Source organism: Macaca nemestrina, chromosome 4 (assembly GCF_043159975.1).
Source record: "Macaca nemestrina isolate mMacNem1 chromosome 4, mMacNem.hap1, whole genome shotgun sequence".
Classification (NCBI taxonomy): domain Eukaryota; kingdom Metazoa; phylum Chordata; class Mammalia; order Primates; family Cercopithecidae; genus Macaca; species Macaca nemestrina.
This window is the reverse complement of record NC_092128.1, coordinates 57,269,964-57,286,573: the sequence shown is the minus strand read 5'-3', so window position 1 is coordinate 57,286,573 and position 16,610 is coordinate 57,269,964. Positions and strand designations below refer to the sequence as shown.

Here is a 16,610-nt window from a genome sequence, read left to right as displayed (position 1 = left end):
CAAGGGCAACTACTATATCTAAGTCACTTCACATTAGCTAATATAAAATCACACAGGCAAACTATTTTAAAAATCACACGTACTTTGCTAGGACCATCCCTGGAACGCAGTGTTCCTGCGTTCCAGGCTGTCTCTTCTGGTTGAATAGTTTCACACTGAGGTTCATGGTTTTGTATTCCATCTTCACTGCTTTTAACAGTCTTTTTCCCATCAAGGGATACATAGCCATTGTCAGTTTCAGTTGATTTATCAATTGAATTCTTTGCTTTCTTTGATCTAAAAATTAAAATATGCAGGAGAATGTTTGGACTTAGCTTATTTTGGATAGGTTACTGATAGCAATTATAATCTGTTAATAGTTACATCAGATAGCTACTTCTCTAAATTTTAATGACCATCCTATTTGTATAATAAATAATTTAGAAATATATCTAACAGCTAGAATAAACATGTATATTAATGTCTCCTATTTCAGCTTACTTCAAAGGTTTTGAGGTCTTACAGACAACAATTCTAGGAGACATGCCCTAACTTATCAAAAAATTCTTAGTAAATCAAATGGTCTTTGAACAAAATCTAGAAACAAAATTTTGCCCATTTCTGATTAAAAATATATTTTGAAGTTTATTTAAAAAATGATCTGTCAGGTTAAGTTGCAATTCATGGTTTAACTTAGTTTGATAAATTCATTTTAGTACACAACTCATTTTAATATACAATGAAGACACAGGTCTTTTGTAACATAAAAAGATATAAAAAAAGGAAAATTTTAAATAAGTTTCTAAATAATATAAGAAGTGAAAAAGAACACAAAGAAAATAAAAGAGTAATCTCTTTCACCCACTGAAATAATCTCTGGAAAAGATATTAGTAATAATGCAGCTTATAAATATCTAAAGGGCTAGAATTGAGGATATTTATAAGAATAAATTTTTTTTCAACATACAAAATATAACATGGGAAATAAGATGTTTTTTACTAACAGGCAAACACTTGAGTCCTCTTCAAAGACTACAGCGGGTGAAAGAACAGTTATTCAAAGGAAATGGTTAGTAGAAATATGAAGTTAGTCCCACACAAAATTAAAATGTGCTCAATGCAGATTAAGTCTATCATAAAACATTTTTAAAGCAATTATATTTAAATAAATTCCCTTGAATTTTTGTTGGAGGTATCAATTTTGCAAGTAAGGAAAAATAAAAATAGTATATTGCCTTCAGTTAGGTCAAAAACCAAAAGTTTTTAAAAAATGCACACATACCAAAAAACCCCACATTAGTTTTAACACTAAGTTACTCAGTTCTATTGGAATCTGTATTTTGGAACTAAGCAGGACCTTAAAACTCACCTATTCAAAATGCTCATTTTGGAAACAAGGAACAAGAACCAGTCTAAGTGACTTATTTAAGGTCACGCAGCCAGTTAGAAGCAAAGCTTGCACTAGAGTACAGACCTTCTGACTATTAAGTTAATTATATTCTCCATACTACCTCAAACTGCCCACTCTCCGGGAAACTGCCTGTTAGGATTTCTTAACACACTCATCAACCTAGAAAGTTTCTGTCTTATGCAAACTGGCCCCTTTCCTTCCTTGTCCTTCTTCTGCAAGGTTCCAAAAAGACCATCATTTCCCATATGCTCTACAGAGCTCCAGTGCTTTTTAGTCATTCAGAGCACATCTCCACAGAGTTGCAAGACTGAAAAGTCAAATCTCCAGATCCTTTACTTTCTGTATGATCCTCAGAAGCATGGAGAGACCAAGGGAACAATAAGCCATAGGATAAAGAGGATGGGGAGAGGGAGGAACATGAATTACAGGAGAGAGGAAAATGGGCAAAAAATAGAAAATAAAAGATGCAGAGGAAACATGTTACTTTCTCTGGGAGAGAAAGTGACCAAAACATTAGTTATTGTTTCCTTTACCTCTCCCTTGAACACTGTGCAATGTGCAGATGTGGAAAAAGACCAAGTGAAGTTAAGTTACTTGATATCCTGAAAATGTCAGAAACTCAAAGATAAGGAAGAGAGAATGTACTGGAAAGGTATTTAAAAAGGTTCATGAAAATCAGACTGGGCTGAGAAGGGAGACGAAAAGGGGGATAAATTAGGTCAAAGAAGATGGAAAAGTTGGTAGAACCATTAATCAGACAATATATGCAAGAAGAGAAATTTATTTAGGAAGAAAGATGGAACACTCTGAGAAATGTTAGTAGGCAGCTGAAAACATGAGCCTGGAGGCCAGCAGTCGAAGTAGAAATAGTGGCTGAAAATTTGGGAATGTGTAGAATGAACCAGACTCTACAGGGTTAAAAAAGGGTAAGGTAGGGGGGTGGGGGTAGGCCAGTAAAAGGGTCTTTGAGTCTGTAGTAACTGTTGCTTTAACCATTTTTCTAAGGAGAATGTATTCTTTCCTTAACAGGGCAGGGTAAATACTATGTGAAACCAGGAGAAAGAGTACCGGTAGCATTCATCCCAAATGATACCTTTCAGCTATCTCTCAGTTCCTCCCGTCCTTACCTCTGCTTCCTTCCAATCTTCTCTGGGTTGTTGCTCTCCCCACTATCTCCTCAAAGTTCATGTTACACTCTCAGGAGACAAGAACAGTAATTTACTAAGCTGTAGTAGGTATTTGATGCTTCTCATGAACCCTATGGAGGTAAGTTGCAAACTAAGCTGCAGTGGCAAAAGAAAAATGCTAAATGTAAGTATTATTCTCAGAGTTTACAAACAGAGGCAGCCTGGTAGTAGCTGGTAATGAAAGCACTTGCAAGAATATCAATGGAGTGGGACAGCAAGAGCAGCCCAGTGATAGTCAATAATGGAAGCCCATTTAGGGATAATATTAGAGAAGAGTACCAGATGCAGCCTGGCAGGGTTAGAAGTTGACCTATATAAAGGCGACAATTGGAATAAGTAAACATATTGAGGATAATGGGAATCAAATTTTTCTCACTGATAGAGAAAGAAGATATAAAAAGAAGAAGAGGCCGGGCGCGGTGGCTCATGTCTGTAAACCCAGCACTTTGGGAGGCTGAGACGGGTGGATCACAAGGTCAGGAGATTGAGACCATCCTGGCTAACACGGTGAAACCCCATCTCTACTAAAAAAACTACAAAAAAATTAGCTGGGCGTGGTAGCGGGCACCTGTAGTCCCAGCTACTCGGGAGGCAGAGCTTGCAGTGAGCCGAGATCGCGCCACTGCACTCCAGCCTGGGTGACAGAGTGAGACTCCGTCTCAAAAAAAAAAAAAACAAAAAAACAAAAAACAAAAAAAGGGAGAGATAGAATGAACCCTGCAGGACTGTATTTGAATTGGAGCTATCAATGCAAATTGATGGTGTATAATACATCTAGATAGCTATAGAAATAAATATAATTGTAAAGGGCCAAATATACATTTTCTAGCTCTACTCATTGAAAAGGTCTGGGGTTAACAACACCCCAGTTGCAACAAGCACATCTTGAACTCAGATTTTGGTTTCTATATACTACTCTTCTTGAAAAAATAGTTGATTCCAGGCTGGGACAGAGGAAATACAAGTTGAATCCAAAACATTTTGTTGTGCCAGAAAGTAAGGAAATGCTCAAAGACTGATACAGATATGTCAGAAAGCAAGGTTAATTGCTCAAAGGGGTTCTATGGCCAAAATTAGGTCAATCTGATCATCAAAATAAATAATGACAGTAAAAAATTGAATAAAATAGAAATCTAGGAGTAAATAAATAAAGGAAAACTTCTCTTTAAAGCAGAATGCCAACTAATAAATGTAGAAGGAATGATAGAGTTAGAAAAATAACCACTTGGAAATCATAATAATAATTAGGGCAAGAATAATCTATAGATGCTAAAGCTAGAAGGTGAAAGCAGCATAATAACTGGGTCATGGCCAGGCCTCCACATCCACAGGTTCCATATTTGTGGATTTAACCAACCTCAAATTGAAAATGTAGTTAGGCTTACTATGCTTGCACCTGTACTGAACGGGTACAGACATTTTTTTCGTCATTATTTCCTAAGCAATACAGTATAATAATGATTTACATAACATTTATACTGTTATTAGGTATTAAAAGAGGATTTAAAGTAAATGAGAGGATATGCATGGGCTATATGCAAATATTATACCATTCATACACAAGACTTGAGCATCCTCAGAGGCTAGTATCTTGTGGGGGTGTGGGGGTGGTGGTGGGTGGGGGTATCCCAGAACTAATCTCCCATGGATACCAAGAAACAACTGTGATTTTGTTTGTTTTGTTTTGTTTTTAAGAGAGACAGGGTCTCACTCTGTCTCCTAGGCTGGAGTATAATTGGCAAGAGAGCTAAATTCCAATTACTGCAGGCAAAGAGGGTCAAAAACTGTGGCTGCTCCAGGCAGGTTTAGTTTTACCACTGATTGCTATATGACTCATGTTGGCATTAATAAACAAAAGTAACTACCTCAAAGGACAGTATTGATAAAATTTATCAAAAGGAACACAGGTTACTGAGACTCAGATGTTTAAGTAATTCCTCCTGTTGCCTTGTTTTAGGGAATAAAAATACAGTAAAGGCAGTGGGGATGAGAGATTTATTTAAAAAACAAATATTGTAAAATTCTACTTACATTTTTAAAAGGGAAATTAATTCTATTTAACTTTAAAACATGCACAAAAATAAACAGGATGCAAGAAAAATTGCATTTTGATTTTAAAATAAACATATATACTAAAATCACCATCCCTCATCAAAAATGGAAAGCAGAAAGTAGCGAGTATTACAAATTAAAGTATTACTGTACAGGAAGAAATATTTTTTAGTATTACACACACACACACACAAATCTACCTCTGACATTTACAATTCATGCATATAATACTCATTTCATAAAACTAGAGTTAACGCTATTTTCTTAGATCAACCCAAATACCACAAATCAAAGGCACCTGGAAGCAAGGTTAGTAGTATCTTGAAAACAGGAGACATACATCTCTATACTGCTTTTATTTCTTCCATGATAGAAGCAGTATTTCCTAGACATGCACAGTGCACCCTTGGCAACACCCTCAGCAAGGAAAAAGCCCTAGAAGCTTGGAACCGTTGAAAAGAACCCTGGCCTGAGAGTGGTGGCCTCCTGGCTCTGCTGTTATTAGTGATTACAATGTTATGAAGAATAAATTAAGATGAAATCAGTGAAAATGTTTATTTGTAAATTGCAAATATTGTAGTAATGTATTAGCTTACTCCTAGATTTTGAAAAACTGTCTACCAAATTGAGCATTAAAATAATGAGAAAACAAGCCGGGCCTGGTGGCTCATGCCTGAAATCCCAGCACTTTGGGAGGATGAGGAGGGCGGATCATGAGGTCAAGAGATCAAGACCATCCTGGCCAACATGGTGAAACCCCTTCTCTTTTAAAAAATACAAAAATTAGCTGAGCATGGTGGTACGTGCCTGTAGTCCCAGCTACTTGGGAGGCTGAGGCGGGAGAATTGCTTGAACCCGGGAGGTGGAGGTTGCAGTGAGCTGAGATCACACCACTGCATTCTAGCCTGGCGACAGAGCAAGACTCCATCAACCCCTCTCCAATAACAAAAAAAATACTACTACTACTACTACTACTAATAATAATAATAATGAGAAAACAGCTTATATTTAGAAGACAGCTCAGTCAGAATCTCAGTTTAATGTGGATCCGATATAACTCTAGCCCAAACCAAAGAAAGCTGTGATTTAATACTACCAGAAAATGTCAAATTTCTGGTAGGTTTTTCAGAATGTTGAAAATTGATTACAGACTTTCATTTGCCATTTTGAGAATCCCTAAGAGTCTGAGGGATGTTAGAAACAACAAGACTGATTTTCTGTATCTTTTCTGACTCTATCATTCCATGATTCTCTGAGAAAAAAAATCACAAATTTAATTCTGTTCTGGGTGTTAAAGAAGCTTGCAGGGGTAACTTAAGGGCTTTTCCTAGGAATATCTTTCTATGCTGAGGGGGAAGGACCTCCAAGAAGGCCCAGCAATCCAGACTTAGTCATTCAGCCAGTCAGTGAACCATCATAAAGTTGCCGCTCTCCTCCATCACTGTGCCTTAGCTGCTCACTCTCCTATTCTTAGCTTCTTGAGTTTAGCTTAGTTTCTATGACCTTATCAGATTTCTGAGAACTACTCTTCTTGTAAAAACATTGCATATCCAACTCCCTGTCTAAATTCACTTCAAGACCCAACTGAAATGTGAAGCCTTCCTGACTCTACTTGGCAGAGATCATTGTACCCTCCTTTGTTCTCCTAGGATATTCTGTTTGCATTTGTAACACTGTATTTCAGTGGTTTATATGTGATTTTCCTCCACCAGCTTATGAGCTTCAGCATTGTCCTCCCAGCATGTGACTCAATGCAGGGCTTAGGATGGTACTTCTCAGATATTTCTTTCTTTTTTCTTTTTTTGAGACAGAGTCTAGCTCTGTCGCCCAGGCTGGAGTGCAGTGGTGCCATCTTGACTCACTGCAACCTCCGCCTCCCGGGTTCAAGTGATTCTCCTGCCTCAGCCTCCCAAGTAGCTGGGATTATAGGCACATGCCACTATGCCCTGCTAATTTTTTGTATTTTAATTTGATCTGGTGATTTAGAGACAGATAATCAGAATAAAACTAGATCACATGTTAACTAATATGCCTGACTGACCTACCTTTAAGATTCCTGTCACATTTAGCCTTAGTATTTACTGTTTTTAACACTAAAGTGAAAATTAAAGATTTAATGAAGCTGGGTGTGGTGGCTCACACCTGAAATCTCAACACTTTGGGAGGTTAAGGTGGGAGAATTGCTTGAGCCCATGAGTTTCAGACCAGCCTAGGCAACATAGTGAGAGGTGTAATTCCTGTTTGCTGTTTTTCAGCGATATTGTCACAGTGAAATGAATCTTAGAGGACATGAAAGGGAAGAAAGAAAACTTAGGATTCATGTGACTTCTGAAGTAAGTACTATGCTGAACAACACACAATCAAGATGTAATTCATCCTATTCAATCTCTTTAGTAGAAAATATAATATATTAAACTACATTAATTAAATTATAGTAATAAATTATAATATCAACTATATATTTAATATTAATATAATTAAATTATTAATATGATTAAATTAAATATAAATATTAATATAATAATTAAATTACATTAATTAAGATAACAATTCATTGAAATTAAAGTACTAAATCCTTAGGAAATACAATTGATTTGTATCTTTTTTTTTTTTGGAGACAGAGTCTTGCTCTGTTACCCAGGTTGGAATGCAGTGGCACGATCTCACTACAACCTCCATCACCTGGGTTCAAGCAATTCTCCTGCCTTGGCCTCTCAAATAGCTGCAATTATAGGCACCCACTAGCACACCCGGCTAATTTTTGTATTTTTAGCACAGATGGGGTTTCACCATGTTGGCCAGATTAGTCTTGAACTCCTGACCTCAGGTGATACACCCGCCTCAGCCTCACAGAGTGCTGGGATTACAAGCGTGAGCCACCGTGGTCAGCCTCTATATCTTTTTAAAATTGATACTTTCTTAGACTTTGTCAGGTTCATAAAGGTTTATTAAAGTAATTCCCAATTTTTCAAATGAGAAATACTATGTCATTTCAAAAATAATAGTTTTATCTTCAGAATAAAATGTACTTTGAGATGACAAATAGTACCTTTCCAACTTATAAATACAGGGTTTTAAAATAGTGGTTCTCTTAGTTGGGCATGGTGGCGAATGCCTAGAGTCCCAGCTACTTGAGAGTCTTAAGTGGGAGAATCACCTGAGCCTGGGAGGTTGAGGCTTCAGTGAGCCATGATCATGCCACTGCACTCCACCCAGGACTACAGGAGTGAGACCCTGTCTCAAAAAAAAAAAAAAAAAGGGTGGTTCTCTCAGTGTGCGCAGTGAGATAGGTTAAAAAAATATATATATACAAAAATAGAATAGTGGTCCTCATCCTAACATCTAGAAAACCATCAAGATACCATACACAAAGCTTAGATATCTATGTTGTTATTATTAATTTATTTTCCTATCAGTTATGTTAATAGAGATAACGGAAGTATCCAGCTTTTCAATTTATCATCAGAAACAATTTCGTTAAGTCTTAGTTGATAAGTTGGTAAGTGTTTAGTTGATAAGTGCTTAGTTTAACCACTTCCTGTCTTAACAAAGTCTGAAAGAAGAAAATATCATCAAGATCTCTGAACTCAGCTTAGGACTTCTAAAATTAACATTTCTCTTAAGATCTTCTTGTACCTAATATTTTTAAAAGTCTCATTCATATGCTGGCAAACCAGCCCCCAAATCAGATAAACACAGTACATCTTTAAAAATATTTAGACGTACAGCTGTCATGATTAAAGAGAATAAATCCAGAGTGAGTTAGCCACGACAATGGACAGCCACTGAAATGGCAGTCAAGATCATGGTCATGCTGCTGCCCAACAGGAGGAATATTTAAGTCTCTATTTCATTTGATAAGAGAAATATAGTAAACTTCCAAAGGTATCAACCTACCAGTTTTAGGGAGACTGAATACTACACATAATATCAGTTGTAGACAACCAAAACAAATGAATGATTCCCAAAAAGTGAAATATATCCACTATGCTATTTATAACTGCTTATCTGGAAATGCTCAAGAAACTGACTTTGCAGTGACTAAATTGTTGCATGCCAATGTTAGAAAAGGGAGCTATATTACATCCAAGTTAGTTATGTGTAAAACATTTTTTTAAAAAAAGACTAAAGAAGAGAGAGATATAGACAGAATTCAACCCGTTAAAAAACGAAAACAAAACATACTGTCTCTGGAAGAAGAATAGGTGATTGGAATAGAAAGAGTTATCACTCAATGCCATGTTACTGCAAACTATTAAAATATGGAAAACTTTCCCAAAAATTACAATCAACGAAAATATGCCCAGGATATAACTGCTTAGTTCTACAATGCATGATAAACTTTATCCTAAGAGCACAATCACAAATTGATGAAATATGGTATTAGTGAAAGAGTTAACAAAGTGACAGAATAGTTATTTGCAGTATCCCTTTTCTTGATTAATTTAGTACCTTTCATCAGTTACACTCAATATTTTGATTACAGCTTTTTAACTTTTTCACATTTATTACAGGTATATATAAACTAGTAATATAACCCTTAAATGTTTTGAATATTCAAAATAATAATAATACAGGCTTGAGTTAGGTTTAATTTTTTTTAATCTTTGCTATAATTATATTTTCCTATTTGTTAGGTCTTCATTGATGGTACGACTATACAAACTATACAAAAAGCTATTTTTGTATAGTTGTATACAAAAAGTCATTTTTATATAGTAAAAAAATGCACATGGTACACTGTACAAAAGTAGAATTACATACTATAATATACATTTTATTAACTTAAATAACAATGCCTATATGTTTTATTTCAGATAATTGTGGATAATTGAGGCAAGAACTTAGAAAAAAAATTATACAATTCACATGACATTTTAATACAGCCAATTCTGACCTAAAACGGTGATAAAAATAAATTAACCAATTAATACAAGTAAAATAGAACTTGAAATATATAAAAGAAACCAAAATCAAGAAATCCTGGCCGGGTTCCGTGGCTCACACCTGTAATCCCAGCACTTTGGGAGGCCGAGGTCTGGTCAACATGGTGAAACCCCATCTCTACTAAAAATACAAAACATTAGCCAGGCATGGTGGCGCATGCCTGTAATCCCAACTACTCGGGTGGCTGGGGCAGGAGAATCACCTGAACCCGGAAGGTAGGGGTTGCAGTGAGCTGAGATCATGCCACTGCACTCCAGCCTGGGCAACAGTGCCAGACTCCATCCCCCCCCCCCAAAAAAAAAAAAAAAAAGAGAAATCCTAGCTAAATATGCTTTGGTATATTCATTCTCATATAGACCCAAATAAACTTTATGGTGTCTATTTTTCCATTATCTATACTATTATAATTTATCAAAATTCATAATGAGGCTGTCACATTTAAAGTAATTAATACTCATTACCTGAGATTGAAGTGCCAGAAAAGGGATAGTGCTATCTCTATACCATATAAAGCCTTAAATAAATACAAACCCTGATAAAAAGAAAGCAGCATGCCAGAGATCTCTGAAGACAGCGCCAACGCTGTGAGAGGTGCTTGTACCGTGGCTCTGAACTGCTCCCTCTTGTGTGTTATCTGTGGTACTAGAACCATCTCCTTCCCTATGTACTTCCAAATGGGCTGCTTTTCTTAATTTCCTTCGTCAGAAGAGATTAAGAATGGAAGGCAGCTTTAATATTTTAATAACCACTTTCTCAGTAGTACAATCAAAAATTTGGAAACCATAAACACAGGAACTTTACTTAATACATAATAAAATTTAGATTTACTAGATAAAATTTAATCCAAATATCATGATGCATAGTCAAGACCAATTTCTAGAAATGTTAAGGTATTGGTCCTTGCTTATATTGGCAGGTCAGTGGACAGAAGGTTGTAAGGATTGCATTGGACGAATATTTACAAAAGCATTTCTTCCCTATTTGAATGCCACTTATCTGCAGGTGAAGAAAGAAGAAAATTTAGATCGGAGAGAATTATAATCTAATTTATCAACATTGCTATTTATCTAATGTAGGTATTATCTTTTAACAATGAGATGGGCTTAAATCTCAGCACCCAAAAACTACAAATTTCACAATCTCTTAGCAATGATATTCAAAAGAGGACCTGCTCCAAAAGAGCCTTAAAATAAACTCCAGTGTGCTGAGTGGCCAGTGAGACACGCTATGTTTACTGAATCAAGGGTAATATTAAACGGATTCAAACAGAATTTAGTGGCGGGGTATGGTGGCTCATGCCTGTAATCCCAGCACCTTGGGAGGCCGAGGTGGGAGGATGGCTTGAGCCCAAGAGTTCAGACTAGCCTGGACAATAAGGTGAGACCCTGTCTCTACAAAAAATAGGCCAGGCACGGTGGCTCACGCCTGTAATTCCAGCACTTTGGGAGGCCAAGGCGGGTGGATCACAGGTCAGGAGACCAAGACCATCCTGGCTAACACAGTGAAACCCCATCTCTACTAAAAAAATACAAAAAATTAGCCGGGCGTGGTGGCAGGCGCCTGTAGTCCCAGCTACTCAGGAGGCTGAGGCAGGAGAATGGCGTGAACCTGGAAGGCAGTGCTTACAGTGAGCAGAGATCGCACCACTGTACTCCAGCCTGGTGATAGAGCGAGACTCTGTCTCAAAAAAATAAATAAATAAAATAAATAAATAAATAAATAAATAAACAAACAAAATAAAAAATAAAAGAACTAGTCAGGTGGGGTGGCATACACCTGTAGTCCCAGCTACTCAGGAGGATGGGGTGAGAGGATCACTTGAGCCCAGGAGGTCCAAGCTGCAGTGAGCTGGACTCCAGCCTAGGTGACGGAGATAGTGAGACCCTGCCTCAAAAAAAAAAAAAAAAACAGAAAAAAACAAAACAAAACAAAACAGCATTTAGTAAATACAATTTAGCTGAAATTTTTTCTAGGTTTTTGTTTTTGCCAAAGCATCTTAGAAATACAAGATTTTATAAGTAGTAGGAATTATTAACAATCTAGCTAACATATATTGTCTACATAGATATTAAGTGACTAGAAATGAGCTTCAAGAAAAAAAGAAACAAACAAACAAAAACACAGGCATATGGTCTTAAAATGGCCTTGAAGCAAACATAGAAACTAAATCATTTGGTAATTGATTCTGAAGCTCAGTGGTTTTTTTGAAAGAGCAACCTTACAAGATAAGATTTTAGTCTATGAAGATAAGAGGAGTCAAGAACAATTGTGGATTCAAATTACATCAATGTACAAAAAGATTACTTTTTAAAAACAGTACCTTCTTCTTTTACCCCCTGTACTTAGAGGAGGTTTGGGCGTCCTTGTGGAAACAATCTGGCAGTGCACAGTTCCCAGGAGCAGCATCAGCCATATCGGCCCAATCACCTCTGTCAGAGGTATGCTGTGTGGGCTAGAAGTGGAGCAGAATAATACTATTGCGGCAACTACAAAAAGGGAAAGAAAATACGCTTAATTATAGATCTGACAGTCACCTCTTCAAAACTCTTAAAATTGTTTTTACATTATTTTTTGCCAAAATATTTTTCTAAATTTAAACGAGTTTAAAGTATTACTACAGACAAGCTCTTTCAGACTGTTTTATTGTCTGCCACAGCCTAACCATGGTATTTAGTAATAAACTCTTGGAACAAGACAACACCCAACATAGTCTCTAAAGTACACCTCAACGCTGCAATGTAAATCAAATGCATATGAATCTAAGGACATTTCTAAGTAACATCACAATCAGAGAACCACCCTAACCTCAAGTACATTATTTGTTTTACAAATAAGGAAATCTTATGATAAGTGTATATAATACAGCTATAAAGAGCTTCTTATTAATAGAGGTCTATCTCCTTAGAATTAATAACACATTTACTTAGGCATAGTTTCCAGAGAAACCACTAAACACCCATCAATGCTAACCATTACTACATGAAGGGAAATCTTGTTTTTGCCTATACAGCATCCCTTAGACTTTCTGGATATAAACTGTCTTTACCTTTGTCTCCCTCCTTTATCCATCATCACATATTCTTATTTCTCCCACCACAGGGATAGACATGTAATCTAGGCTTGTCACAGTCTTAGTAAGTCTGAATACAAAAGTTCATAAAAAGATGGGCAAGTGACCTAAGCAGGGCCAATCAGTCTTTTTCAGGGACTAATATAGGTGCTTCAAGACCTTTCTCCTAGATCACAAACACTAAAGACTATGAAAAAATGAAATTGCTAGGGGCCACCTTAACCACCACCTAGAAAGAGCCAACCTAAGAATGTGACCAGCAAGACCAGAGTCAACAGCAAAAAGAAGATATTATCTGAGCCTCTCAATCCAGCCATGCCTGAATCCACGGCCAGGGAGTACCTAAAATAAAATGTAAATATTAGAAGATTTTTGGTTATTTTCTTAAGTGTGATCACTGTAATGTGGTTATATGTGCTTACTTTGAAGAGATGCATATTGATGTATTCAGGGGTAAAATGTCTCAATGTATATAATTTACTTAACAAAATAAGTAAACATCCCAAAATGTTAATCATTGGTAAATTAAAGAGATGGGTATTTGGGTGTTTAGGGTGACCATATAATTTACCATCTAAACCAAGACACTTTTGAGAGTGAAAGGCACCAGGACAACATGAGTAAACTTGGGGTTGGACAATCCCAGTCAAACTGGGACAAATGGCCACCCCAGCTGTTGTACTATTCTATCTAGTTTCCTGGGGTTTTTTTTAGTTTTTATGATAAACAGTAAAAATAACGACCAAAAAAACCAACTTCTTGCAAAAGCTAGTTTGCATTTAGTTTCTGCCACCTGCAATTCAAAGAATCCTGGTCTAACATACCAAAAGCTTAAAACATCACTTAATCTGCTAATATACTTAAAGAGTATCATGAAAACAAATTTCAGCTGTATATAACTGTAAGTAATAAGGTTCCTTAAAAAGAAAAAAACAAAAAATTTAAAATGTCAATCATCTTTATGAATTACCCTGGAATTTAACCCAAATTCTCTAGTTCTTCCATAACAGTCTAGAATTTTGAAAAGCAGAGTCTTTTTTGTTTTTAGTATGAATTCTAATGTGACTTTTATCAAGTCTTTAATATTTCTGAGCCTTAGTTTAATCTTCTGTATATCTACATAGTACACAGCATACATATACATATAGTAGTACACAGGCACTATAATAGGTTTTAGGTGAGGTAATGCATGCAAAACATTTTGAAAAGTTGCTTATACACAGTAAATGTATACTGAACATTGGGAATAACAGCTTTTTTTTTTTTTTTTTAGCCACCATTAACTCTAATTTTTTTTTGGAGATGAAGTCTCGCTCTGTCGCCCAGGCTGGCGTGCAGTGGCGTGATCTCGGCACATTGCAGGCTCCGCCTCCCAGGTTCACACCATTCTCCTGCCTCAGCCTCCCGAGTAGCTGGCACTACAGGCGTCTGCCACCATGCCCAACTAATTTTTTGTATTTTTAGTAGAGACAGGGTTTTACCATGCCATTAACTCTAATTTTAAAAGGGGCAAATACAAATGCTTACTTAAGAAGTTCAGAGTTTCAGACACAAAGGAGAATATCTTTTAAAACTTTAGGTTTTATATAGTTATTTATCTGAACTCTTTCAGCTCTGTGATCATCATTCTCCGTAATCCTAGGTCTGGGAGCATACAAATTATATTTTCTGTATATCTTAACAGGAAGTTATTACATATTATGAAATTCTGATGACAAGCCTTTAGAAAAAGAGGGAGGAGCTACTTTCTTCCTCTCTTTTTCCTTTTTTCTTCTGGCTGTATCTCTCCTAAAAGTGATTATGTCCCTCCCACGGTGTCAGTTCCTGAGACAGTGGCTTTTCCTCCATGACTCTGGTATCACTTCTCCTTTTTGTTTTCCTCTCAAGTGAAGGTTTAGAAGATACACGGAGAGCCGGGTGTGGTTGCTCCTGCCTGTAAACCCAGCACTTTGGAAGGCTGAGGTGGGCAGAACACGAGGTCAGGAGTTTGAGGCCTGGTCAATACGGAGAAACTCCATCTGTACTAAAAACACAAAAATTAGTTGGGCGTGGTGGCACACGCCTGTAGTCCCAGCTACTCGGGAGGCTGAGGCATAAGAATCTCTTGAACCTGGGAGGTGGAGGTTGCAGTGAACCAAGATCATGCCACTGCACTCAGCCTGGACGACAGAGCGAGACTCTGTCTCAAAAAAAAAAAAAAGAAGAAGAAGAAGAAGATATACGGAGAAAACATTCACTTATTTTTTATAATGCTGAATTATACTTTTTGAGCATTTAATGAAGTCCTACAAACTAGACAGTGCTGCTAGAGATTTCTGCTGGGGATCAACTAAGACAGAATGTTGCTGGGCACAAACATTTCCACGGCAGGACTTCACGTACTGGGCAAGTGGAACTCTAGGAGCAGGCTGGATGCAATGGCTCAACATCTGTAACCCCAGTACTTTGACAGGCTGAGGCAGGCGGACTGCTTTAGCCCAGGAGTTTGAGACCAGCCTGGGCAACAATGCGAAACCCTGTCTCTACAAAAAAAATTCAAAAATTAGCTGGGAATGGCGGGGGAACCTGTAGTTCCAGCTATGGAGGTGGAGGTAGGAGGAATTGTCAAGCCTTGGAGGTCGAGGCTGCAATGAGCCATGACTGTGCCGCCGCACTCCAGCCTGAGCAACAGAGAGAAACCATGGTGGCTGATACCTGTAATCCCAGCACTTTAAGAGGGTGAGGTGGGAGGATTACTTGAGGTCAGGAGTTCAAGACCAACCTGGGCAACATATTAAGACCCCATCTCTACAAAAATAAAAATAAAAAGAATTAGCTGGGCATGGTGGCGTGCTCCTATAGTCCTAGCTAGTTGGGAGGCTGAGGTTGGAGGATAGCTTGTGCCTGGGAGTTCAAGGCTGCAGTGAACTATGATCACATCATTGCACTCCAGCCTGAGCAACAGAGCAAGAAGACCGTGTGTCTAAAAAATAGAATGGAATAGAATATTATCTTCCATTTTTAGGACTGTTAATCTTTAAGATTCAGTGCCAATTAGGCAATGGAGAAAAAAAGACAAGACACAGTCTCTGCTCCCTATCCCTTGGTTTAGACGAGGGGTATCCAATCTTCTGGCTTCCCTGGGCCTCACTGCAAGAAGAATTGTCTGGGGCTAACATTAATGATAGCTAACATAAAATACACTAACACTAATGATAGCTGATAAGCTTTAACAAAATAAATTTTAAAAATTCTCATAAGGTTTTAAGAAAGTTTATGAACCTAGGTTGGGCCACATTCAAAGCCATCCTGGGCTGCATGTGGCCTATGGGCCATTGGTTGGACAGGTTTGGTTTAGAGGAAAAAAGAGACATATAAAGAAACAATGAAAATACCTGTTATGAACCGAACTGTGCTCCTTTCATCCTCCCCACACAAATGCACATGCTGAATGAAGCCCTAACCCACAATGTGACTACATTTGGCGACAGGGCCTATAAGGAGGTAGTAAACGTTAAAGAAATTCGTAAGAGTAAGGCCTTAAACTGATATGACTCTTGTCCTTATATGAAGAGGCAGAGATACCAGAGTATTCTCTCTCTCCACTCACACACACAAGAAAGGCCCTGTGAAGACACAGCAAGAAGGTGGACATCTACGAGTCAGAGGCCTCATCAGACACCAACTCTGATATTGCCTCACTCTTGCACTTCCATCCCTCAGAATGGTGAGAAAATAAGTTTCTGTTGTATAAGCCACCCAATCTGTGGTATTTTGTGATGGTAGCCCAAGGTGACTAATATAATACTTATGATTAACTGCTATAACACACATAAAAAAGATACATAACTACATTGGGGAGTGACGAAAGGGTTCTCAAAGAAAGTGCTGTCTGATGTCTAATCTAAGTTTGAGAGAACACAGAGGATTGACTAAACAAAAGGGAAAAGGGCTACCCCATGCAAAGGGAGTGGCATGTCTGAAG

The 16,610-nt window shown here is 37.4% G+C and overlaps 1 protein-coding gene across 11 annotated transcripts in view; it reads right to left on the bottom strand.

Annotated features, from left to right (window-relative positions):
• The window catches only part of LOC105475369 (putative homeodomain transcription factor 2), a 158,479-nt gene that overhangs the window by 35,117 nt on the left and 106,752 nt on the right, over nt 1–16,610 (bottom strand). For 10 of the 11 annotated variants that reach the window (XM_011730560.3, XM_011730565.2, XM_071094741.1 and 7 more), the window contains 3 exons: nt 11,897–12,062; nt 10,108–10,272; nt 84–276 (listed from right to left, as the gene is read on the bottom strand). In XM_011730560.3, coding sequence (XP_011728862.1) covers nt 84–276; nt 10,108–10,272; nt 11,897–12,062 — 524 coding nt within the window. The remainder of the gene's footprint in view (nt 1–83; nt 277–10,107; nt 10,273–11,896; nt 12,063–16,610) is intronic. The other variant, XM_011730566.3, reaches the window with a different exon arrangement.